The sequence below is a fragment of the Saccopteryx leptura genome, chromosome 1 (genome assembly GCF_036850995.1).
Source record: "Saccopteryx leptura isolate mSacLep1 chromosome 1, mSacLep1_pri_phased_curated, whole genome shotgun sequence".
NCBI lineage: Eukaryota > Metazoa > Chordata > Mammalia > Chiroptera > Emballonuridae > Saccopteryx > Saccopteryx leptura.
The window spans coordinates 198648939-198674242 of record NC_089503.1 but is presented as its reverse complement, the minus strand read 5'-3'; the positions used below and the strand labels follow the sequence as shown (position 1 = coordinate 198674242).

The 25304-nt window shown below is 44.0% G+C and overlaps 1 protein-coding gene across 1 annotated transcript in view; it reads left to right on the top strand.

Moving 5' to 3' along the window:
• TNIP3 (TNFAIP3 interacting protein 3) overlaps nt 1-25304 on the top strand; it is a 50830-nt gene that overhangs the window by 13790 nt on the left and 11736 nt on the right. Inside the window, exons 2-9 of the mRNA XM_066384531.1 lie at nt 993-1079; nt 3413-3490; nt 5162-5227; nt 6644-6775; nt 8806-8934; nt 19969-20088; nt 23472-23597; nt 25086-25136. Of these exons, the coding sequence (XP_066240628.1) occupies nt 1014-1079; nt 3413-3490; nt 5162-5227; nt 6644-6775; nt 8806-8934; nt 19969-20088; nt 23472-23597; nt 25086-25136 (768 nt within the window). The 5' untranslated portion in view covers nt 993-1013. The remainder of the gene's footprint in view (nt 1-992; nt 1080-3412; nt 3491-5161; nt 5228-6643; nt 6776-8805; nt 8935-19968; nt 20089-23471; nt 23598-25085; nt 25137-25304) is intronic.

Here is a 25304-nt window from a genome sequence, read left to right as displayed (position 1 = left end):
GAATTATGCGATCGACGGTAAAGGCTTTCCCTCTCCTTTTGGCAGCATACTCTTTGCCCGTGTAGCCTTGCCTTGTCTTTTGCTCTGCTTCCTCTGAGTCCAGAAGGAGGTCTCGTGCTCTATGATGCACCCCTTATAGGACAAGAGCCCACCAATAAGGCTACAAGGGTAGTACAGGGAGGATTTTAGTCCCAGTGAGTCCTGGAGAAAAACCTGGACCTCACCCATGGAAAAGACAGCCTTCAACCTGAGAGGCAAGTTTCCAATGTTCTGCCAAGAGAGGAGATGAGCTTGGCCAACACATGCCCATCTCCTCCACCGTGCATTACTATTTTCTCTTTTCATCCCCTAAGATGCACAGCCCTTAGAGAACTGGGGGATGACTCACCCACGAAGTTGCACACAGCTAAGCTCACATCTGTGGGGCACTGCCAGGAACCCCTGCCTTTAAGGAAGCAATTAGCTGAGCTGTCAGAAAGTCAACAGTTACCTAACTGCCATGGGAAAGTACAAGGAAGGGATGGCTGCCGGGCACCCGAGCCAGGAGCTGGTCCACCCAGGCTTTCTGCGGCGACTTCCTCCACCACTGGGAGACACTGCCGGGAAAGGCGGAGTGGTGATTTACATACCACAGCCAGGCTGATCCATCTGCCTATCTGTCGGCTTAGTCACGGCCTGCCTACTTGAGACATCCCGGGAAATCCCTCTTTGGAAGAGGGGAGACGTTAAAATCACAGTTGCTGGTCTGATAACCTTATTCTGTGTATGAGCAGACAGAGGCACTTGTCTTCTCTGTAATGCAAAAAAAAAAAAAAACCCAAAAAACTAAAACAACAACAACAAAAAAAAGACGAAGGCCATTGTCTCTTATTATGAGCTAATGTGTCATCAGTCTTTTTGAAAAATTTTTGTACTTGGTCTCTCTTGAAAAAACACACCTTAAGGGACATTTTCTTTCTTTTTCTTTTTTTCTTTTCTTTCTGCTTTCCAAGACGCCGGGAGAAACCGCTTCCATGGCACACTGTGCGCCGGGCGTGGCTGCACCGGGCACTGAGGGAGGTCCTGCAGAGCACACCAAGGTAAGGGCACACCTCCCAGGGCTGGGCTGGCGGAGCGGCGTTTCCAGCGGCTGCTGAGGCCAAGATGCAGAGCGCCGATGGGGCTGGCTGGCTTTCCTCAGCTGAAATCTGCTCTGTAGTTTCCAATAACATTTCTCACCCAGAAACAATGGCCGGGTGACCGTGGCACTGCCTTCGACCACTCTGAGGCTCGATTTTCTTGCACAAAGTGAGAGATTGAATCCCACCCTCTTCGCTTCCCCATGCTATGCGTTTCATGGTTTGCTCTTGGCTTAGAAGAATTCAGTTCAGTGTAAATTTTAAAAAGGGTATTGATGAATGTGGTGAGATACCATAAAGGTAGACACGTTACGCTATATATGTGTCTAAAACCCAAGAGGGGTTTGATGAATAAAATATCATCAAATCCTAAAACCTTGAATGACACAGAGGTAATTAGAGAAGAGATAGGAAAACGGTTTTATAAGTCATTTCTAATAATAATAACAATGTACAATCATGGATTGGATGATAATGACAAGGTACTGTGGGTTCAGCTGCTGTAACAGATGTACCCCTCCGGTAGGGGTGGTTGATGGCGGGGAGAGCTACCTCGGTGTGGGGGAGGCAGCAGGAATATGGGAAATCTCTGTTCTTTCTACTCAATTTTGCGACAAACTTACACTGCTCTAAGAAAAAAAATGAAGTCTATGGGAAAGAAAATAGAGGTGCTCTGGCTCCCTTCTCCAACATTCGGGTCAGGGTTCATGGTACCCTGTGGCCAGCCAGCTCCCACGGCAACTCGAATGCCTTCTGGTGCTGAGAACCACTTGGTCTGCAGTCCGGGCTCCCCGCACCTGGGCTCGGCTGAGCTCAGGATCCGCTGAGCAGCAATGGATCTCAGCGTTGTCCAGATCAAAGCTGCCTGAGGTTTATAGTCTGTTCTGATCCAGAATGCGTCTCTTGGAAGCCTCCCTAAAAAGGGAAAGCCCAATTATAGGACCCGACATACTTGTCACCTGGATTTTGATGTCACTCTGGCACTCAGCCAAGGCAGCTTGAAGTAAAAAACAAGTATACTCATTCTGAATTTGTTGACCCATGGAAGAGTGTCACAGTCCCGGTTAACAAGCGGTTTTCATTGTACACGCATCCGAACAGGAATAAGCTAAGAAAGTTCAGCAGTGCATCTACTGAGAGGTAAAATAGCATCAAAGCCTAAAACCTTGAGTGAAACTGAGGTAAAGAGAGAAGGGATAGGAAGACAGTTTTATAAACCATTTCTAATAATAATAAAAAAAATCCTTGCACTCCCTCAATGATTGCAAAACAGCATTTCCTGTCAATGTTTTTGGCAGAGGCCACCGTGTTCTGAATACATTTCTTAATTGTTTGTGGCTATCTTGAAGCACTTATGTGGTCCGTAATAACTATGGAGCCCAAAACCGGGCAGCGGATTTAGATAGGGGCCACCCTTATCACCCAACTCATTGTATGGCTACGTGACTCAGAGGGGAGCTGGTAGCAGGGCTGTTGGGTTGGAGAAAACAGTACTCAAATGAGCTTTGCTGGTGGTCAATGTAGGCAGATGGCAGTCAGTTTCCAGAGCTTTTGTGTTTTCTTTAAAGGAAACTCCCACCTCTAACCAAAAAAATTTTAAAAATTAAAAAAAAAAAAAAGTGGTTAACTTTTTCACTGTGCCCATGATTTATAACTAATCTAAATTTGTCAGCTAGCGGCTTTTTTCAAAAGTCTGGTTAAAATTACACAACCGACGCCCATGCCACCTCTATAAATAAACTGTATAAAGGTCATCGAGGTGGCCGGTGGATCGATTTTCTGCCTTTTAACTGTATGTGTTGGTCTGTTTTCTTGGCTGGTTCTATTCCTTCCTTGGACATTCACTAGGGCTGCTCCCCAGATCATAAACACACCTACAAAAGTGATTTTTTAAAGAAATGTTTGCTATGTAAATACCTAACATGTATCCTTTCAACATACCAGATTTCTATATGCATTAGATTCTGAATTTTAATTATTTTTCAAAGAATTGAAGTCCAGATTCATAAAATTCTAATTCCTTGCTTGCCTATTACACAGACACATTTGTAACTTATTAGAGAATGATTTTTGGTAATGGATTTATCTACAAGAGTCTAGAATGTCATATAGAGCTTATTCATCTACAGGTCTTGGTGAAGGACTATGGTGTGAGCATTGTTACTGCTAGAATAAGATGTTGCCTTATAAATCACAACATGAGTTTGCCAAAACCATGGCGCTTGTAAAGGACAGTATTTTTCCCGTTTGTTATAGTTCATTTTGTTTCCTCATCTCTCCCCCTCCCCCCCAAGGGTGCTAAACCATCAAGAAACTACTCAACAGACTCTCTTGAACAGAAGATCAGATGCTTGGAAAAACAGAGACAAGAGGTAAGTATGAAATATTCGTTGAATCAACATATACCATGAACTAAGGCTGAGGATCAAACTGTCAAACTGAGAGAGTACCACCTAGAGCCTCTCATTTTGCTACTGGGTCACAGTAATTATCTCTAGGTTTGGACTTTGTTATTTTGACACAAAAACCTCTTCTCAGTCACCTACTTATCCCCTACTGGGTCTCACAGTGTTTGCACAACTGAATGACAGTCATAAATCCCAGAATGAGCGCCTTAATCTCCTCAAAGCTTGGACGTTTCCTCCACATAGGCCAGGTGAGCTTATCACCTGTGCCCTGGATGCCTGGCAGCTGGACACACCTCAAAACTCAAACTGTCAGAGGCTTTGAGTAGAGTTGACTTAGGTGCTATGACTTCATGAGTCGGGCATTCGACTGCTGGAGGTTCAGGGGTAGCACCAGAAAAACAAAAGTTTTGTTTCCAAGACGACGTTGGGAATGGGATGGGTCCTATTTTTTGAGTTCCTCTTTCCTGAGTTCCATGAATGTTAGAACCTCTTGTCTCTTCTTGAGAGAGAAAGAGGTGAAAGGCATAGTGAGTTGAGCACTGTGCCTGTTGTCAATTTTGTCATTGCCCTTCCAACAGTTCGGTGCATTGCCGCCTTTTTGTTGTCGACTCTGGTGCCTTCAACTCTCTCTGACACCGCATACAATACTGCACCCTTCTGGAAAACTGCTGAGCTATCGCAGAGTAATGTGATCATGGCAGAGAAATGTTAATCCCCTAAATGCCAACAGCTCAGGTACACTGCCATAAATTAGACAGTCTGTTGGTAAGCACCCGTATCTATTTCCAGCATTGAGAATTACCTAGTAACTGCCGCTCCAGAATAGACATTTTGTTTGGTAATTAGGAGAAAGTCTAGCTACTTCTTAGTCGTCGTGACTATCTTCTCAATGTATGTGTTGGTAAGTGTTGGGATTTCTCTTAATGTAGGAAATTGCAGACTCCCTTTAGAAGAAAACTAAAGACACAGGTCACAGTGTTGTTTTTTTCTTCTTCCTTCTATTTAGCATATAGTTTAAAACCTTCAAGCTGCTTGCAGGCTAATTTATTTCTAAATATTGTCTTATGACCAAACTGTTATTCCTTAAAACTCTATACTTTCAAAAAGTTACCCATTTGTTGATCCATATTACAAATCGTGCATGGACTTTAAAAAGCCATTATTGCAAGCAAATGATTACCAGTGAGTGGAGTTTGGAACTCATTAAAATAAATTTTACTTTTAAAAAGCTGGAAAAAATATTTTATTAAAATAATCAACATAAGCACGTAGAAAAATATGGAAAGGTTTTTTTTGGGGAAAAGACCTATTATATTTTCATGAATCTTACAGAAAACCAGCTATACTTAACACGTTTTTATCAGATTCTGGTTCGATTAAACAAAGAAGGTTAAAATTCACATAACTAAGCAAAACTACAAGTTGCTAATAAACCAGTCAGTGGACTAGATGTGATAAGACCCAAAACAACTGTTTAATCGCACTTCCCAGCCCTACCAGAACATGATGGAAGGACTCCTGTCTTCACTCAGGGGCTCCCCAAATCTTAGTAACCTCAAGAAGAGATTTCATTTCAGCCAAATTTCCAAACAAGCAGAACCCCTTGGTTGATTTGCCAAATGTTTATCGTTCCAGCTCCTGGACGTGAACCAGCAGTGGGATCAGCAATTTAGAAGCATGAAGGGGTTGTATGAAAGAAAGGTAAACACCCGTCTCCATCCGGGATCTGCTTTAAATGAATCACATGGGGCATGGGGGAAGGGGGACCAAGCCCATGCAGGTTTTTGGTGGTTTTGGGGGTCGGGACTTGGGGAGCCCTGACAGCTGGAAAGTGGGGCAAGGTGCAGAATGTGCTATTGGCCTCTTGCTGCGGAAGATGAATGCCCAGTATCGGTGAATTGTCTTGAGCAAGGCCAACAAAACAAAAGTTTACTACACATCACCCCTCCAAGAGCTGTCTCTAGACCTCCTTGCACAGTTATCGGCGTTCCCAGGGTCCCCAGGGTCCCCTGGCCTTGGCTGTGTGACAAGCACCCATAAGCCCACCAGATTCCACCTGATGTGAGGGATGATCTTGGGTGCACACGGTGTCACACGAGGCGAATGCTCCAACTCTTTACCTAGAGAGCACGAGTGATCCTGCACCTGGTGGCTGCGGGAGACGTGGGGTGGGAGGCGGGGCCGCCCCTCTTCTCTCTGTCAGCAGCTCTGGCTTTGGGGAGAAAGTCTTTTTTTTTTTCTTGGAAAAAAATCTCTTTAATAGGTCAAAGTCAATTTTAGAATGGAAGAATCATTTCACATTTTTAAAAAACAGAGAAAAGAGAAAGTAACCATCCCCCACAAAGAATTCAGAATTAAGAAACCTGCCCACAAGGGAGGAGGGCAGCACTGCTGCTCCCTCTTGTCCCCATATTGACACCAGGGAGTATTGGCTTTAGAAAGAGGGGGATGATGTTCCCATCACGCTGGGCCGTGGGCAGGTCACCGTGTAGCACAGAGCACAGGGATGCTTTGGAGACTCCAGGTTATAAAGAGCAGGATCCCTGGGATGTTTAACATGCTTTCCTGTGCAGCCCGCTGGTCTGGGAAGCCCTGGGGTGGAGAGTGGGTGTGTCATGTCCATCCTTGGGGAAGCACCATCCCTGAAGATTCTCCCCTGGACGGTTCTCACACTGAGGACTCACGTGGCCTCTCATGGCAGGTCAAGCTGCAGGTTAGATGAGTTGAAGGTCGTGTCCACTTTCCTCAGCTGGAGGGCATACACACCGACTCCCGGGCCCCTCACTGCCACCCTGTGAGAGCTGAGATAGAATGTCGGCCCCCACAGGGTCCCTTTCTGAGCTCTAACTCCTGATTCCTCTGGGAGTGGTGTGGTTCGGAGAAGGGAGAGAGGAGCTGGAGGCGGAGTGAGGGGCAACCCCTCCCAGCCCCCCGTAAAGGACACTCCTTTTTAAATGCAGATGTCCCAACCTTTATTAGGGCAGTGGGGAGTGGTCCCTGTCCAGGGCGACTTGCCCAGGAGGAGGGCCTGGCTGTCCCATGTTCGTAGGCTGGGAACCGACCCCAGATGTGACCTCCAGAAGAGAGGTCTGCAACTGTGTCTGCCGACTTCCTCAGGTTGCTGAGCTGAAGACAAAACTGGAGACCACAGAGAGGTTCCTGGGCACCCTGGGGACAGAGCGGCCTCCCAGCCTGAGGGACAGCGACAGGCCCCGGGACCTGGCCCAGGAGCAGCCGCAGAGAGAAGAGGTGAGCCGTGTTTGAGGGTGGACAGTCAAGCATGTCCCTGGGGCCACAGACAGGGGCCACTTCTTGGGCCTCGGCAGGAATGGGATTCCCACACTTCCTCCTCTTTCACATCAACAGGCCGGCGGGATGCGCCATCTGGACACTGAGCTGCGGGTCGGGTGACATCTTTCTAGGGTGTTTCAGCCACAGAGATAATTCAGTTGTTTCTTCTTCTTCCTCCCCTCCTCCTCCTCCTTCTTCTTCTTCCTCTTCTTCTCCTCCTCCTCCTCTTCCTCCTCCTCCTTCTCCTCCTTCTCCTTCTCCTTCTCCTTCTTCCTTCTCCTTCTCCTTCTCCTTTTCTTCCTCTTCCTCTTCCTCCTCCTCCTCCTCCTCTTCTTCTTTTTTTTCTCCTCTTCCTTCTTCTCCTTCTTCCTTTTTCACTCACACTGAACAATAACATGACAATACCTTGTATTGGTGCAGCCGTTTTTCAGTTTACAGAGAGCTTTACATATAGGTCATATTTTCATAATCAGAAATATAGAACATTTAAAAAAGTACCTCCCCCTTTTTATATGGCCTTTGATAGTCTCAGCCCTCCTGTGAAGAGACTGTCTTTGTTGCCACGTTAAGGACGAGGAAGCCAAGAGAGAAAGGGGTTGGGGGATGTGCCAACGCTGACAGCAGAGTGCATGGGGAGAGAGGATGTGCACGGACCCTGGGGGCTCATTCGTCCCTGCTGAGAGCCAGGCGGTGCCGTCAGGATGACAGTCACTGGCCTGCCTAGATGTTGTAGAAAAACTATCGATGGAGAACCTTCAGCTCTGACGGCTCTCTTTTCTTAGGTGTATGCAGAAAAATAAGACAAGCAAACACCGCCAGGCGGTGCCTCCCAACTGAGGGTTCCAGGCACCAGCTGCACTTTGACAGTGTATCTCAGAGCAGCGCCGACAGCGGCAGGCGGATGTGCTCGGGGATCCTTGGTCACAGTGAGACAGTGGACACAGGCTCAGTCTCCCTCTTGGCCAGGCAACCCTCCCCCTTTCCCAGCTTTGCTTTGACCGGGAAGCAGAACAGCCTTGTCCTCACGCAGCTGGGACCATTTTCTAGTTGAAATCATTCTCTCTTAGATGGGGCTACGTCAGGAAGTGACCACGGGTCCGCTTTCTGAGGGCATGGGCCTGTTCTGCTCACATAACCACAAGCAGAAATGTTTGCACTTGGAGGAAAACGACTCGCAGACAGTAGATGTCTCGCATCTAATCACTGTATTGAGGGATATTAATTCCTAAAATAATATACTTCAGTGCACAGATGAGCTGTTCTCTCATCTTGATTTGCCTACTATATTCGGGCATATTCATTTTCCTGGGTTAAAAAGTCTCAGGCCCATTAAGAATCCAGCTCACTCCATGCCAAGGTCACTATCTGGAATATAAAACCGAGAGATTCAGAGGTGGTCTAACTCCACAGCCTGCTGTTGTCCCAGCAACGAAACCTGCCTCACTCACCGCACACCCTGGATGCCTTGACGGTGACCTGTAACTGGGTGGGAGGCGTGATGGAGGTGGGACCTGCTGCTCTCACCTTCTGAAATGCGGTAACCATAGCAGTGCAGAGCTCAGGATAACCGTATCCCCTGATCCTTCCCTCTGGTCCAGGCTGGGGCCCGGCTGGGCCTGGAGATCGTCATTTTGTTGTTGTTGTTGTTGCCATGACATGGTTGTCCTTTTAGGATTTTTGATGACATTGACTGAGTCAGTGATCTCTCACATTGGAACAGGGCATGGGAACTAGCTTACTCTGCAGACTGGCTTGAACACGAGATGGGGAACTTCTGACACCTTTTTCTGTGAGGTCTTCAGACCTCATAGCTTGAGGGATAAAAGGAAGGTCTCTACCGTGCCAGCCCTGCCCTCCACCAGAGAATGCTGCCCAGCAGCGATGCTGGTGGGAGCCCGGAAGGGCGGGGGTGTCACAGTTCAGAAGCCAGCCTGCCTTCCTGGATCACCTGAGAGGCATCCCTTTTGTTTTCTTGCTCTCTGCTTCAGAAGGGACAGGAGAACCTGCGTGAAGAACTCCATGAGTTGAAGAAAGAAAATAAGCTGCTAAAGGAGAAAAATGCTCTTGTGGACAGGAAGAGGGAACACTATGAATGTGAAATAAGGCGCCTCAATAAGGTTCGTAAGAGGCCGGGGGAGCTGGGGGCCACCCACGGGAGGCCCTGTACTAGGAACGCCTCCCCAACCGGGCCAGTGGCCCTTGGGACCCACGCCGCAACGGGACCCACGCCGCCACGGGACCCTGGCCAATTTGCACAGGAGTGGCTCTGTCATTTTATAAACCCCTCCTACTGGCAGGGTTCAGCCTGACTCGGCTCAGGGAGGCTTTGGTGAATTCATGTCCCTGCAAAGAATCATCCTGAGAAGGAAGTGAGGAGGCATTTTAGAAGACAGTCAGCAAGGTTCTTTGAGCTCAAAGAACCACAGAGAACAAGCAGGTGCGTGTGACCAATAGCGTAGTTCTTGATCAACCACAGAAGCTTCCTGCGGAAATGGGGCTGCTCTCTTTAAAGTCATCCTAAGGCCACAGGGAGTGAACACCAACTCAGTGGGATGTGTGCACATTTGTGTGTGTGTGTGTGCACGTGCGTGTGTGCGTGGTGTGTGGAGTAATACCTTAATTTTCTGGGGGAAAGGATCAAGGGGAAAATTAAGTCCTTTGCTGTTGACTCCTCCAAGAGTCATGTCACATGTGGACCGTAGGAGCTCCCATAGTACATGGTAGAGACTTGCATCTCTCAAGCTCGATATTTCCTTTTTTTTTTTTTTTTTAAGTGAGAGGCAGGGAGGCAGGGAGACAAACTGTTGCATGTGCAATGACCTGGATCTACCCAACAAGCCCCCTATTGGACCATCCTCTGCCCATTCTCTGCCAATCTTCTGCCCATCATCTGGGGCCACTGCTCCATTGCTCAGCAACTGAGCTATTTCAGCATTTGAGATGAGGCCATGGAGCCATCCTCAGCACCGTGGGCCAACTTGCTTGAACCATTTGAGAGCCATGGCTGTGGGAGGGGAGAGAGAGGGAGAGAGAGAGAGAGAGAGAGAAAGAAGGGGGAGGGGTGGAGAATCAGATGGTCACTTCTCCTGTGTGCCCTGACTGGGAATCAAACCTGGGACATCCACACACCTGGCCAACACTCTAAGCAAACCAGCCAGGGCCATTGGATATTTCTCAACAAAAACCATAGATATGGTTTTCCAGTACCAGAGTAGGTGACAGGCTGGCCTTGTAAATGCATGGGTGTTGTAGTTAACTAGCATCTAGAGGTGTCATTTAAAGTGCCAAGCTCATGCCCGTCTACTTGGTTGAGGGCTTCGCACAGGCAACACACTATTTGATCAACTTGCAGGCCCAGTTAAACGTCAGGAGGAAGCAGGGGAGAGGAGAGTGACTTCACAAACTACACACTTCTCTGCCTCTCAGAGAGAAGGACAGTGGTCAGACACACATTCAGGGCAAATCTGTATTCCCCCCACCCCTTCTTATCCCCTTCTGGACATTCTTTTTTTTTTTTTAATTTATTTATTAAATTTAATGCAGTGACATTGATAAATCAGGGTACATATGTTGAGAGAAAACATCTCTAGATTATTTTGACATTTGATTGTGCTGTATACCCCTCCCCCAAAGCTAAATTGTCTCTGTCACCTTCTATCTGGTTTTCTGTGTGCCCCTCTCCTCCCCCATCCCCCCTCCCCTACCTCCCACCCCTGTTGCCATCACATTCTTGTTCATGTCTCTGAGTCTCATTTTTATGTCCCTTCTATGTATGGATTCATGTAGTTCTTAGGTTTTTTTCTGATTTACTTATTTCACTTTGTATAATGTTATCAAGGTCCATCCATGTTATTGTAAATGATCCAATGTCATCATTTCTTATGGCTGAGTAGTATTCCATAGTATATATGTACCAAAGTTTTTTAATCCACTTGTCCTCTGACGGACACTTGGGCTGTTTCCAGATCTTCACTATTGTGAACAATGCTGCCACAAACATGGGGATGCATTTCTCCTTTTGGAGCCGTTCTATGGTGTCCTTGGGGTATATTCCTAAAAGTGGGATAGCTGGGTCAAAAGGCAGTTCGATTTTCAGTTTTTTGAGGAATCTCCATACTGTTTTCCACAGTGGCTGCACCAGTCTGCATTCCCACCAGCAGTGCAGGAGGGTTCCCTTTTCTCCACATCCTCGCCAGCACTTATTCTGTGTTGTTTTGTTGATGAGCGCCATTCTGGCTGGTGTGAGGTGATATCTCATTGTGGTTTTATTTTGCATTTCTCTAGTGATTAGTGATGTTGAGCATTTTTTCATATGCCTATTGGCCATGTGTATGTCCTCTTTGGAGAAGTGTCTATTCATCTCTTTTGCCCATTTTTGGATTGGATTGTTTGTCTTCCTGGTGTTGAGATTTACAAGTTCTTTATAAATTTTGGTTATTAACCCCTTATCAGACATATTGTCAAATATGTTCTCCCATTGTGTAGTTTGTCTTTTTATTCTGTTCTTGTTGTCTTTAGCTGTGCAAAAGCTTTTTAGTTTGATATAGTCCCATTTGTTTATCCTGTCTTTTATTTCACTTCCCCGTGGAGATAAATCAGCAAATATATTGCTCCGAGAGATGTCGGAGAGCTTACTGCCTATGTTTTCTTCTAAGATGCTTATGGTTTCACGGCCTACATTTAAGTCTTTTATCCATTTTGAGTTTATTTTTGTGAGTGGTGTAAGCTGGTGATCTAGTTTCATTTTTTTGCAGGTAGCTGTCCAATTTTCCCAACACCATTTGTTAAAGAGGCTGTCTTTACTCCATTGTATTTCCTTACCTTCTTTGTCAAATATCAGTTGTCCATAGAACTGTGGGTTTATTTCTGGGTTCTCTGTTCTGTTCCATTGATCTATATGCCTGTTCTTATGCCAGTACCAGGTTGTTTTGAGTACAATGGCCTTGTAGTATAACTTGATATCAGGAAGTGTGATACCTCCCACTTTATTCTTCTTTTTTAAGATTGCTGAGGCTATTCGTGTTCTCTTTTGGTTCCATATAAATTTTTGGAATATGTGGTCTATATCTTTGAAGTATGTCATTGGTATTTTAATTGGTATTGCATTGAATTTATAGATTGCTTTGGGTGATATAGACATTTTAATGATGTTTATTCTTCCTAACCATGAGCACAGTATATGCTTCCACTTGTTTGTATCTTCCTTGATTTCTTTTATCAATGCTTTGTAATTTTTCGAGTACAAGTCTTTAGTCTCCTTGGTTAAGTTTATTCCTAGGTACTTTATTTTTTTGGTTGTAATTGTGAAGGGGATTGTTTCCTTAACTTCTCTTTCTGACTGTTCATTGTTGGTGTATAAAAATGCCTCTGATTTCTGAGTATTGATTTTATATCCTGCCACTTTGCTGAATTCACTTATCAGGTCCAGTAGCTTTTTGACTGAGACTTTAGGGTTTTCTATATACAATACCATATCATCTGCAAATAATGATAGTTTTACTTCTTCTTTTCCAGCTTGAATGTCTTTTATTTCTTCTTCTTGTCTGATTGCTGTGGCTAGGACTTCCAGGACTATGTTAAATAAGAGTGGTGAAAGGGGGCACCCCTGCCTTGTTCCTGATCTTAAGGGGATTGCTTTTAATTTTTGCCCATTGAGTATGATGTTGGCTGTGGGTTTCTCATAGATGGCTTTTATCATGTTGAGGTATGTTCCCTGTATTCCCACTTTGCTGAGAGTTTTGATCATGAATGGGTGCTGGATTTTATCAAATGCTTTTTCTGCATCTATTGAAATTATCATGTGGTTTTTCTCCTTCTTTTTGTTTATGTGATGAATCACATTGATTGATTTACGAATATTGTACCAGCCTTGCCTCCCCAGAATAAATCCCACTTGATCATGGTGTATGATTTTTTCCATATATTGTTGGATCTGGTTTGCTAATATTTTGTTGAGGATTTTAGCATCTATATTCATCAGAGATATTGGCCTATAATTTTCTTTCTTTGTGTTGTCTTTGCCTGGTTTTGGAATCAGAATTATGCTCGCCTCATACAAGGAGCTTGGAAGTCTTCCTTCCTCTTGAATTTTTTGAAATAGTTTGAGAAGGATAGTAGTTAGTTCTTCTTTGAATATTTGGTAGAATTCCGTTGTGAAGCCATCGGGCCCCAGGACTTTTCTTTGTTGGGAGTTTTTTGATAATTGTTTCTATCTCATTTGTTGTAATCGGTCTGTTTAGGTTTTCTGATTCTTCCAAATTGATTTTTGGAAGATTGTATGTTTCAAGGAATTTGTCCATTTCATCTAGGTTGTCTAGTTTTTTGGCATACATTTCTTCATAGTATTTTCTTACAATATTTTGTATTTCTGTTGTGTCAGTTGTTATTTCTCCTCTCTCATTTCTAATTTTATTTATTTGAGTCCTCTCTCTCTCTTTTTCTTGGTGAGTCTAGTTAAAGGTTCATCAATCTTGTTTACCTTTTCAAAGAACCAGCTCCTACTTTCATTGATCCTCTGTATTGTTTCTTTAGCCTCTATGTCATTTATTTCTGCTCTGATCTTTATTATTTCCTTCCTTCTACTACATTTGGGCTTTACTTGCTGTTCTTTTTCTAATTCTTGTAGATGCAGGGTTAAGTTGTTTGAGCTTTTTCTAGCTTCTGAAAGTGTGCCTGTGGTGCTATGAACTTCCCTCTCAGCACTGCTTTCGCTGTGTCCCAAAAATTTTGAGTTGTTGTGTGCTCATTGTCATTTGTTTCTAGGAATTTTTTTTATTTCTTCTTTGATCTCATTCTTAATCCATTCATTATTTAACAACCTGCTATTTAGTTTCCATGTGTTTGAGAATTTTTGAGCTTTTCTATTGTGATTCATTTCTAGTTTCATGCCGTTGTGATCGGAGAAAGTGCTTGATATGATTTCAGTCTTCTTAAATTTGTTGAGAGCACTTTTGTGCCCTAACATGTGGTCTATCCTAGAGAATGTACCATGAGCACTTGAAAAGAATGTATATTCTGCTGCTTTAGGGTGAAAGGTTCTGAAGATATCTATTAAATCGAGTTGATCTAGTGTTTCCAATAAGTCTGCTGTTTCTTTGTTAATTTTTTTTCTTGAGGATCTATCTAGTGATGTTAGTGGGGTATTGAAATCCCCTACTATTATAGTATTGCTGTTGATCTCGCCCTTTAAATCCATCAAAGTCTGCTTTATATATTTGGGTGCTCCTATATTAGGTGCATAGATATTTATAATAGTTATATCTTCCTGTTGGATTACTCCCTTTATCATTATGTAGTGGCCTTCTTTATCTCTTACTATATCCTTTGTTTTAAAGTCCAATTTGTCTAATATAAGTATTGCTACCCCAGCTTTTTTTTCATTTCCGTTTGCATGAAATGTTTTTTCCATCCTTTTACCTTCAATCTATGTGTGTCTTTTGTTCTAAGGTGTGTCTCTTGTAGACAACATATGTATGGGTCCTGTTTTCTTATCCACGCAGCTACCCTATGTCTTTTGATTGGATCATTTAATCCATTTACATTTAAGGTTATTATTGATATGTAGTTGTTTGTTGCCATTTTCTTCTTTAAAGGTGTATTCCTTTTTTGCTATATTCTTTTCCCACTTTGATCTGTTTACAACAGGCCCCTTAACATTTCCTGCAGCATTGGTTTGGTTGTAATGAATTCCTTGAGTTGTTTTTTGTCTGGGAAGCTTTTTATTTCTCCTTCGATTTTAAACGATAGCCTTGCTGGATAAAGTAGTCTTGGTTGTAGGTTCTTGTTCTGCATTACTTTGAATATTTCTTGCCATTCCCTTCTGGCCTCAAGTGTTCCTGTTGAGAAGTCAGATGTCATCTTTATGGGGGTTCCTTTGTAGGTGATATCTTTTTTTTCTCTTGCAGCTTTTAATATTTTCTCTGTATCGCTTAGCTTTGGTATTTTAATTATGATGTGTCTTGGTGTAGGTTTCTTTGGGTTTCTCTTTAATGGAGTCCTCTGTGCTTCTTGGACTTGTGAGAGTTTCTCTTGCATTAATTAGGGACGTTTTCAGCTATGATATGATTGAACAAAGTCTCTATCCCTTGTTCTTTTTCTTCTTCTTCAGGAACCCCTATGATGCAGATGTTATTTCTCTTCATGTTGTCACAGAGCTCTCTAAGAGTTTCCTCTGACTTTTTGAGTCTCTTTTCTCTTTTCTTCTCTGCTTTCATGCCTTTATTCCAGTTGTCCTCTAACTCGCTGATTCGATCCACTGCTCTATCTATCCTGTTTTTAATTCCTTCCATTGTGGTCTTTATTTCTGATATTGTATTTGTCATCTCCGACTGATTCTTTTTTATACTTGCTATTTCTTTATTTAGGTGTTCATATTGACCATCCATTGTTGTTCTAAGATTCCTAAGCATCCTTACAATCATTATTTTGAACTCCGTGTCTGGAAGTTTGATTATTTCCATATCACTCAGTTCATCTGAAGGTTTCTCTTGTGGTTTCATTTGGATTGCACTTCTTTGTCTTCTCATCATCTGTTTTTGGATGTTTTATTTGTAGAGTTGGTTGAGACTAGGCTTGGTTTTGTCTGCCTCCACTTTTCAGTTGTGTTATTTCTAGGTCTTCTTGGGTTGGTATCAGCTGTTATCTGTAATCCACTTTCGGATTTGGGCAGCTTTGAAGTCTTGATTTATTTGTTTTCTTAACAGGTTATAGTCTTGTTTACTAATCTCAGCAGGGAGCTTCCTTGAAACTGTATCCAGGAATGCGATGGGTGTAACCTGAGACTCTGAAGTCCTCTTTCACCAACTAATCTCTCTGGGGGGAGGTTGTTTTCTCAGCTTCAGTAGGGGGAGGTGTATCTCAGATCTCCATGGAGACCTGAGTTACTGCCCCTCCTCCCCACTTCTTGTTTTCAGCTGTGTCTTGTTTCGCTGATTGGAGCTGGAGAGATGTCTTGAGATCTCTGATCCGGAAGCAATTCAGTACTGTTTTGTGGAAGGATCAGTCCCTCTCCCAGCTATGGCCACCTCCAGCACAGATGAGTCAGTTTTTTTAGATCATCTCCTGCATTCCTTAGCCCCTCACAGTCTGTCCCTCTCCCTGTCCTTTTCACTTGGGAGATAAGCTGGTCTTTTCAACACACCTTGCTCCCTGGTCGCCAGGCAAGTGGCTGTGAGCAGTAGTTTCTGCTCTTTTCCCTGTGTGAGATCCCCTCTGGGCTCTCAGCCTCACCCCCCCCCTTCTGTTCCTGTAAGCAGAGGAGATTCAGGTGCTCCCTACCAGGATTGTGTGGCTTCTTCTTTGCTCCTTGGTTTTTGAGAGCTGTTCTTGCAGTTCAGAGTTGGTTTTTCATGCTGATTTTTCCTAAATTGATTTGTATTCCAGTTTGGTGGTGAGAGCTGGGCGTCTGTGTGTCCACCTACTCTGCTGCCATCTTTTCCCCCCCTTCTGGACATTCTTTACAGAGGAATTAGAGGGACTAGCATGGAGACTGCATGGGAAACCCCTCCACTTCTTACCCAGTACTGGAGGCCTTTTCTTCCTTCCCCGAATCCACGTCTCTGAACATTGGCACGAGGGCACAGAGCCTGCAGAAATGTCCCCCATGTGCTCCCTTGCTCTTCATGTACCTTTGTTTATGGTCATCAGGAAATCTTTTTAAAACATTAGACAAACACTCATTGGGTTAGCCTGGTGATTATAATGGTGAAAAGCTCAGTGAGAAAAATTAATTCCAGGGACATTCAGGCCTTTATTGAAATGCCCCCTTCTCAAAGAGAATTTTTTTCTTCTTCTAACCCCTCTTCACTAAAATGACCAACTCCACCTTGAGCAGCTTCCTCTGTAATTTCCCCGTGGAACTTATTGCTATCTAATAGTATATGTCTCATGTCTCATGTTTACTACCTTCTGTGTTTCTGGACTCCCCATCTCGACTGCAAGCTCAGGAGGAAGGGTGGGTTTTTGTAAGCCCCCCTTATCTGTTAGACAGACTGGGCACAGTGTTCAAGACCCATAGGATGCTTAGTGGGGAGGTCAGTGAATATGTTAATTCCTCTTAACATCAGAAGAATAAAGAAGAAAATTGAAGGTGGAAAACAGTGTTTCTGTATTAGTATTTATATACTGTCATCATCCTCTAAGAATGCAGTTATAAAGTATCACTCCAGTGTCTATTGATTGAAAAGATACAGAGAGACAGACACACAAAGACCAGGTCATAACGTGGCCCAGACTTGTCCTCGTTTGTCCTCTGCTGTGTCCCGGGGGCCTAGAACATGGACCCTGCTCACGGGAGGGTCTTAAATGTTTGCTGAATGGATAACTGAGTGGCCAAATGGATTTGGTTAGCTAGTACACAGGAGGTCCGATAACTCACTCTGGACCTGGGAAAACAAGAGATTCACGCATTAATGGGCGTAGCCCCTCACCTCTGAGTAGTGAGGAAAAATAAAAGGGGCCTTCAGGCCAGAATCATTTCATCCTACGTGTCCCTCTATAACTAAGACTGTCATTTAAAGCAACAGAAATATAGAATGATGCATCTGCATTATGAAACAGCTTTCTCCTCATCTGAGCATATGCAGTAGTATCTAATGGAAGGTAAGGGGTTATTTCCCTAATTCACACAGTAAACTTTTTTTCCTTTTTTTTTTTTTAACCATTTAACCATGTAATAAACAGAAGTTAGTGAGAATGCTGATTTGGGTGGCCAATCACTCACATTGCCCGTCACCACACAGAACTCAGGGCCCACCCATGTCTTTGGGTATTTCCTTAGACAACAGAAGAGGCATGCCAGCTTGGTCATTAACATGTGGCTTTTAGAAGCTCACTCCACTGTGTGTACTCAATTCAACCTATTTTCTTTGAAGGAAATACCCAAAGACATGGTTTGTCAAATTTTCTTTTTCTTTTTTGTGACAGAGACAGAGAGAGACAGAGAAAGGGACAGATAGGGACAGACAGACAGGAAGGGAGAGAGATGAGAAGTATCAATTCTTCATTGCAGCACCTTAGTTGTTCATTGATTGCTTTTTCATATGTGCCTTGACTGGGGGGCTACAGCAGAGTGCTCAAGCCAGCGACCTTTGGGCTCAAGCCAGCAGCCATGGGGTCATATCTATGATCTCACACTCAAGCCAAAGACCCCACATTCAAGCTGGGGAGCTGTGCTCAAGCCAGATGGACTGGCACTCAAACCGGCGACCTTGGGTTCTCGAACCTGGGTCCTCTGCATCCCAGTTCGACACTCTAACCACTGTGCCACTGCCTGGTCAGGCTTTGTCAAGTTCTAGAAGAGAAGCAGAGATGTTTAACTGAAGTGGGAGAGATTGCCTAAGGCTGTCAGCCAGTGCCACCTGTGGACAAACTCTGTTTGTCTGGGGTCTCCTCGCTGTGAGATAGGTGGACCTGTTTAGTATATCTGTACTGATACTCAATAACTCTCCTGCTCTTCTAGAATAGGTGACAGGTGTTGGTTCACATAAGTAAAAAAAAAACCCAAGGTGGAATGAATGTCTTTAGACTCACCTTGCACTTGTAACTCATTTGCAAAATTACTAGAAGCCTGAGGAACGTGAAAGGTAGACCAGGAAATTCAAACCCACAAGAACAGTCTATGCCTAGGTGTAGGGCACGGCACCAGCACATCTGAGGGGCTGACTCTCTTGGCTCTCCATCCCATAGATTCTGTACTGCTCATTAACATGTAAAAATGGAAACTATCATGATATTTCCTAGAACTATGGAGCTTAGCAAAACATTTTTAACAGAGACCATGAATTAGAAAACAGCTTTTGTTGTTTCTTTCAGTTCTTCCTGGAGGAAGAAAAAGTTCTTTTTCTCTTACAACTTCTTGAAAGTTGATATTTTTGTTAGGCTGAATGAGTAGCATTCACAGACACAAAGACATTCCATTACAGATGCCTAGACTGGCACACCTATTCAGGACCATACATTCGTGTCTCTTTTCTTACCCTTTATGATTACATCGTATGGAAATACAGGGAGGTACATTACTAATAGTGTCATCAAAATGACACCATTGAAGCTACTCAAGAAACATAGAGGAAGTGAATTATTGCAGCTCTGAAAGTGAACCTCCCTCATTGTATTGAGGACTCATCTGATAATAAGCATGTAGATGTGTATGTAGTGTGTGTGCTCTGAGACTGCACCAGGATGACGTGTATTCTGTCACGTTTTGGCATCCATTATATTAAACTCATCTCATGAACCAAAGGCCCTGGGAATAGAGGTGGTGTCGTTTACATGATCTGACCAAGTACCGTGTACGCACGAGGGATCGCAGGCTAATGAGTGAGGATGATAACCCTGTTGGCAAATTTAAATGTCTCTTATTTCCTTCACCTCCTCACCCCAGAGAGGAAAACACCAAGTTGTTCTGAATGTCAAGAGAGCGGGGCACTTTCTCCACCCTGAATGAGTTACTGGGTGTCTTTACTAGGGAACCCTGTGAGTGTGGCTGGGCCTGGCGGGCCCTGTGAGGAGGACAGGGCAAGGCGGTACCCCAGATGGAGCAGACAGTGAATCTGCATGGGCTGGCATTCCTGCGTGTTGGCCTCTCTCCCATGGGGTGCATGATTAGACAGCAGAACACTGCTCAAAATGTCATCTAGTTAAAAAAAAATATCATTGGAGGAAAGCGGACTCTCAGACCCTACCTCCAGATTGACTGATTCCAGACCTGGAGGCTGTGCCATGCAAGGGGCGTGTGCACTCTCTCCGGGGTGGGGGGATTCTGCTGCACCTGACATTGTGATCATTACTGCCAGAGTGTATATTTGACCAGGGCAGGGGACTCAGAGGAAGACAGAACCTGAGAGAAAGGGTATAGCTACGTCATCCTTTCGTGGTGGGCTAGGCAGAGGGGGCTTCACCAGCAAAGCCCTTTGGAGTAACAGTGAGGGCCAGATAACATAAGCATCGTCGTGGAGAAGAGACCAATTCTGAAAGAAAATATTATATGTATACATATGCTAGAAAATCGGAAAGAAAAAAGTCATTCAGCCAAGAAAGTAGCATTGAAAGGGAACTTCTACCACGTGGGTGTGTGTCAGATGACTGTGACAATTATAGAGGAATTCATACCCTGTAACTTTAGATAACAGTGCACTTATCCTGTAACATAGGCTCTTCAGGATGCCTTGAAAATCGAGTGTTCTTCATTTCCTGAGGATGGTTTGCGGAAGCCTGAACGGGAGTGCAGCTGTGAGGAGCTGAGAATGGAAATGGAAGTCCTCAAGCAGCAGGTGAGACACTGGACGGAGGCGCATGATCGCGGGCAGGGAGAGAGCGTGGGGCCCACAGACTGGCACCTCTGGACATTCTGGGGAGTTTGCTCTTTCAAAACGTATAGAAGGCTTTTGCGTTTACTTTCATTAGAATTATCTAATGTTAAAGCTTCTTGGGAGAACGCAGATCAGCTAGTCTAGCTCACACTTTTTACAAGAAGGTATTAAGGGTCCGATGGGTTCAATGGCTTGCCCAAGATCATACTGATGACCCTTCCAGGATGATTCTGTGAGCACTGGGTCCAGAGAGTTTCAGACAGGTGTGACTTATTTTGCAAACACTATTAAATCCAACTCTGCACCTTCTCAGAAAATGGTGGCCACTGGGCTGTTAGGTGGCAGCTTCTGGCCTCTGGGCCTGTATGGCCAGTGGCCACCACCATTGTGGCCATGCAGGTTCCCATTGAATTCGGACAGACAGAAAAGAAACAGTGGAGCCAAAAAATGGTGGGCCATTCCTTTTATTAAAGTTTCGCACCAGCCAACAAGCAAACACACAGGGCTCCCAAAGCCACTGACACATTCTCCAGTTCCACAACCAAGAGAATTCTCTCCAGTTTCTCCTAGAATCAAAGGCCCCACCAACATCAGAGGAGCTCACAAATCCCCTCAGCTCTGGTCCCCATCTGCACACCTTCTCTCTCCCTGCCAACATGGCTTCTTCTTCAGTACTCTGCATTCTCTCCACTCTCACTCTGCAAACATGGCTTCTTTCTGCCTCTTCTCCATCTTCTCTCTTTTCAAAACTTTCTGGTTTGAAAACCTCTCCTCCAGCAAACATTAGCAAGACAGTGGCCCTTCCCAAGCAGGAAGGTAATTTGCAATTTCACAGACCACATATACCTGACACTGCCCAGCCCCCAACACAAACTATAAGCGAGCAAACATGAAAATCATATTTTACAAACTTATTTGACCAACAGGGCCTTTGAACCATGAGGGCAGTTTGAGAGGCAACACTCCGCATGGCTGATAATCATTGAAGAGCCAAACCCGCTCTTCTGCCCCTGCAGAGGCCCCCCCAGCCATTCCCTGATGCCCAATGGGCTGCTCCCCCACTCACCAGCCTCACTCACTGCTGCCAAGCGGCCTGCGAGAGGAAGGGGGTGTTCTCTCCCGACTTCTGCACGTAGGGCTGTGGGGGTGTAGGAGGGCCTCGGCAACCTGGGTCTCAGTATAGTCCTACCTGCTGGAGCTGAACTGGCTAAAGGGTCGCCCATACACATCTCACCTCCCTTCCCATAAGAGGTTAAGTTGGCCAGTGTAGGCTCAGGGCTGCAAAGTTCACAGCGACAGGGGCATAGAGGGACTCCAGCCCCAGAAGCACACGCTATCAATAACGCATTAGCCGCTGGGGAGAGGGGGTCACAGAAGGAAGGGCTGGGAAGTATTTTTTTTCTGATGTCCCTGGGTATAGTTATATTGGCTGTTTGTCTCTGAGCAAGTGCCAATTACAAGGATTCTTGATGGAAAACACAAAAGAACTGAGCGATCATTGTGTTGTTGTTGTGGTGGACTTTGGTTGTTACTTCATAAGAAGTAGCCAGTTTGTAAATCAAAACTATTCAGAGCTCTTGATGGTCAAGTTAGATTTTCTTGTCTATGAACCCCATTTAAATAATCTGCTTATTTATAGCTTAAAAAATAACCCCCGTGCAGAGAGTAAGGTGGCATTCCTTGTTGGAGGTCGGCCTGATCCTCAACCCTGAAAGCAGCATGGGCGCTAGCCAGGCTTCCTCTGGAAACAGTGCTGCTTCTGGTCAGACGTTAGGGTCATGTGATACTCTCATATACACGGCACACAAGAGCCACCGTCACGCGTGGAGTTACAGCAATGGTGCAAGGTCGCTTCTGTATGATGTAGACAGTGACAACAAAGAACAGAAAGCTGTTCTTTCTTTTTCCCATAATCCCCAAGAGCAGACCAGAATGCATGTCCTGATTCATGATGTTTTGCTAACCTTCTGCACACTCGTTTTGAACCATGCATATTTTCAATTGGACACCCACCACCATGGCATCACCCAGTGCCACATGAAACACGCAAGGGTTTAAATTCACCAAGAAGCTGTGCTAGAGTCTGGGTCACCTGAGTAAAGAGATGCCATCCCTCTCAGTGCCCTGCTCAACTGTGATCAGAGGGGCTTCCCCCCATTTCAAATGCCTCTAGTAACTGTGTACAGGGCATTTGTTTAACTGTGTCTGAAAGTGAACGTTGGGTCTCTACCAAAACAACAACAACAGCAGCAGCACAAATGTCAGCTTGGCTGGGGGTGGTTTCCTTGCTGTTGTGGAGAAGAAAGCCTTAAAAACTAAATGTGCATATCTGCCTCTAAGTCTACATAAAATGTTTCATTTCTTCCTCACTTGTCTATTACAATTTTGATGTATTATTGTTGACTTAAAATGGATAACCCTCTGGTGAAAGCTTGCTGCACTCTTGGTGATGAAAGTGTAATGTGCATTGGTGTTACTGGACAGAATTCTAACTCCTAGTTCCAACAGAAGCTGTAATTTAAATCATGGCCTTGGAGGGCGTGGGGGATTTCCTCTGCTTCCTTCCCAAAGCTTAATTTACTTTCACAGCTCCGAGTCCTCATCCTCCAGCTGATAGTCAACACTATGCCCATTAAAAACAACGGTAGTTAAATCTGGTTTTCTTTTTGGTGTGCTGACTTTTCTGGAATATTCGGAGTAGCTCAGGAGAGGTGTTCCACCGAAATATGACTATGTTTCTTTTCTCTTCTTCTTTTTTTTTATAATTTACCTCCAAAATTCTGGAAGCCACACCTGTGAAAACCTTTGAACAAGCACATCTTGCTTTTCCTCCTATGTGAGCCTTTTGTTTCAAGTTCAACTTATAATTTATGTTTGGAAAGGGCATGTCAGTATGTCATGGTTCGACTTTCCAGGTATGGTTAGTGCGCTGTCTTTTAGGACGCCATGCGGTATTCCTGCATCTGAGCTTTGTGCTGGAGATGGGTGGCTTGCTCGAACACAGTGACACTTAAACACTGAAAGAGGTCACTGCGATAATGGGATATGCAGCCAAATAGTGGATGAGGACCATTTTTCTGGAGTATCCATGTTAATACTTGACATCTGAATTCATGGGTCATGCTCAAGAAGGAAAAACATTGAGAACTGCCATTCTAAACAAAGAGAAAGATACAGTGATAGCCCTGTGGGTTAGGATGGTGCCCCATCATGAAAGAAAGAGTCACAAAAAGGGGATAGAAATGCCGCAGGTCAGACAAGTTCAGGGAACACCGCTTCTGAAATCCCACAAACAACTTCTGAGCAAAGGAAACTAACAGTAACAGCACGTTCATGTTTCCTAGGTGAAAATATATGAAGAGGACTTCCGAAGGGAGCGCTCAGACCGAGAAAGACTCAATCAAGAGAAAGAGGAGCTACAGAAAGTTAATGAAATTTCTCAATCCCAGTTGAACAGGCTAAAGTCTAAGGTACACATCAAAACCAAGTGATCTTGCCTGACCGGTGGTGGCGCAGTGGGTAAAAGCATCGACCTGGAACACTGAGGTTGCCGGTTCAAAACCCCGGGCTTCCCTGGTCAAGGCACATATGGGAGTTGATGCTTTCTGCTCCTCCCTCCCTTCTCTCTCTGTCTCTGTCTCTCTCTGTCTCTAAAATGAATAAATAAAATCTAAAACAAAACAAAAATACAAAGTGATCTTTGTCAGCACGTTCGAATCATTCTTTCATTCTCTCACTTAAGAAAATAATCTCAAGACTCAAGAAAAATCTCAATCTTTGGGTTCTGTTCATTGACATAGGATTTTTTGCTTTTTTTCTTTTTCTTTTTTTCTTTTTTTTCTTTTTGAGAGGTTAGCACCTGGGATGAAACCATTCTTAAACAATATTGTAAGGAATTTAAAACACCTGGCTATTTCTTTCAACTGAAGTACAGTAAGGAGTTACCCAGCAGTAGGACTCCAAAGTCTTTATTATAAAGTCTAATTCTTTTTATCTTTTTCTCAAAATATTTATTTTGGTAGAATGAGAGTTGACCTACCTGGTACTCCAATTCAAATCTCCAGCTTAGGGAAGTTGTGTCTAAATTCTTATTCTTTTCTTTGAAGGGCTATGTTGGAATGTCCCTGCCTTCCAAAAGCACACATATTTCCAAATGTCATTTATATAGCTAGTGAAACTCAGAATTTCCTTCAGCAGGTTCAAAGATTAAATGTAACTGGAGCACTTTCAAGAAAGCCAGATAATGTTAGCCAGCTTACTGGAATAGAATATATTAAATGTAGTCAACACACTTCAATTAAGTGTGACAGAATATATTCAAAGTAGATGCAGGAAGTTACCATGATGGATGAATATTGTTGTTAATGAGAAAAGTGTAGCTAACACCATGTTGGCTTGAGAAAAGAAAATGAACTGCAAAATATTTGATTTGCTAGATCATACAGTGCTTTTCAACAAATAGGAAGTTGTCGTACGACTTGCGGTGACGTTTGTGGAGTGTGACACTGTGGAAGCCTCTGAATGTGTAGCTAATTCCAGTTACAGTCAATAAGCAGTAGAAGCTGTTTCTGTATCCATATCCATATCTATATCTACATCTATATCTATCTATCTATCTATCTATCTATCTATCTATCTATCTATCTATCTATATCTATCTATATCTATATATCTATATCTAAATATATCAACCTAAAGTCGTGAAGTAGAATGGCCCCAAACAAATTAGAATAACAACTGAAGACTACCCAACTCTCCAAACTTAACTTGGAAATTTCAAGATAGAGTCAATGCATGTCTAGAAAACCCAAACTCAGCTGTTTTCCTTGGCATTACCATTATCCATGGTCCACCCGCCTCAGTGTCTGCACGCAGGACTGACGGCTGGGTTGAGGGGAGGTTTGGAACTAGCCACTGAGACTCCGTCTGATAAACAAGCACCTTTGTTTTGTCCGCAGATAAAAGCGTGTCAGATGGAGAAAGAAAAAGTAGAAAAGCAATTAAAACAGGTATGTGGACCCTTACCTAAATTCACCAAGCCTCTTCCCAGGGTTTCAATGCTCACATTTATCTCCAAGGACAGATGTTCCTCAGAGTCCCAATTAAAGGCACAGCACATGCTTTTCATTCTCAGCCAACATGGCAGTGGCTGGAGAGTTAGTTCTTGGGGTCCCTCT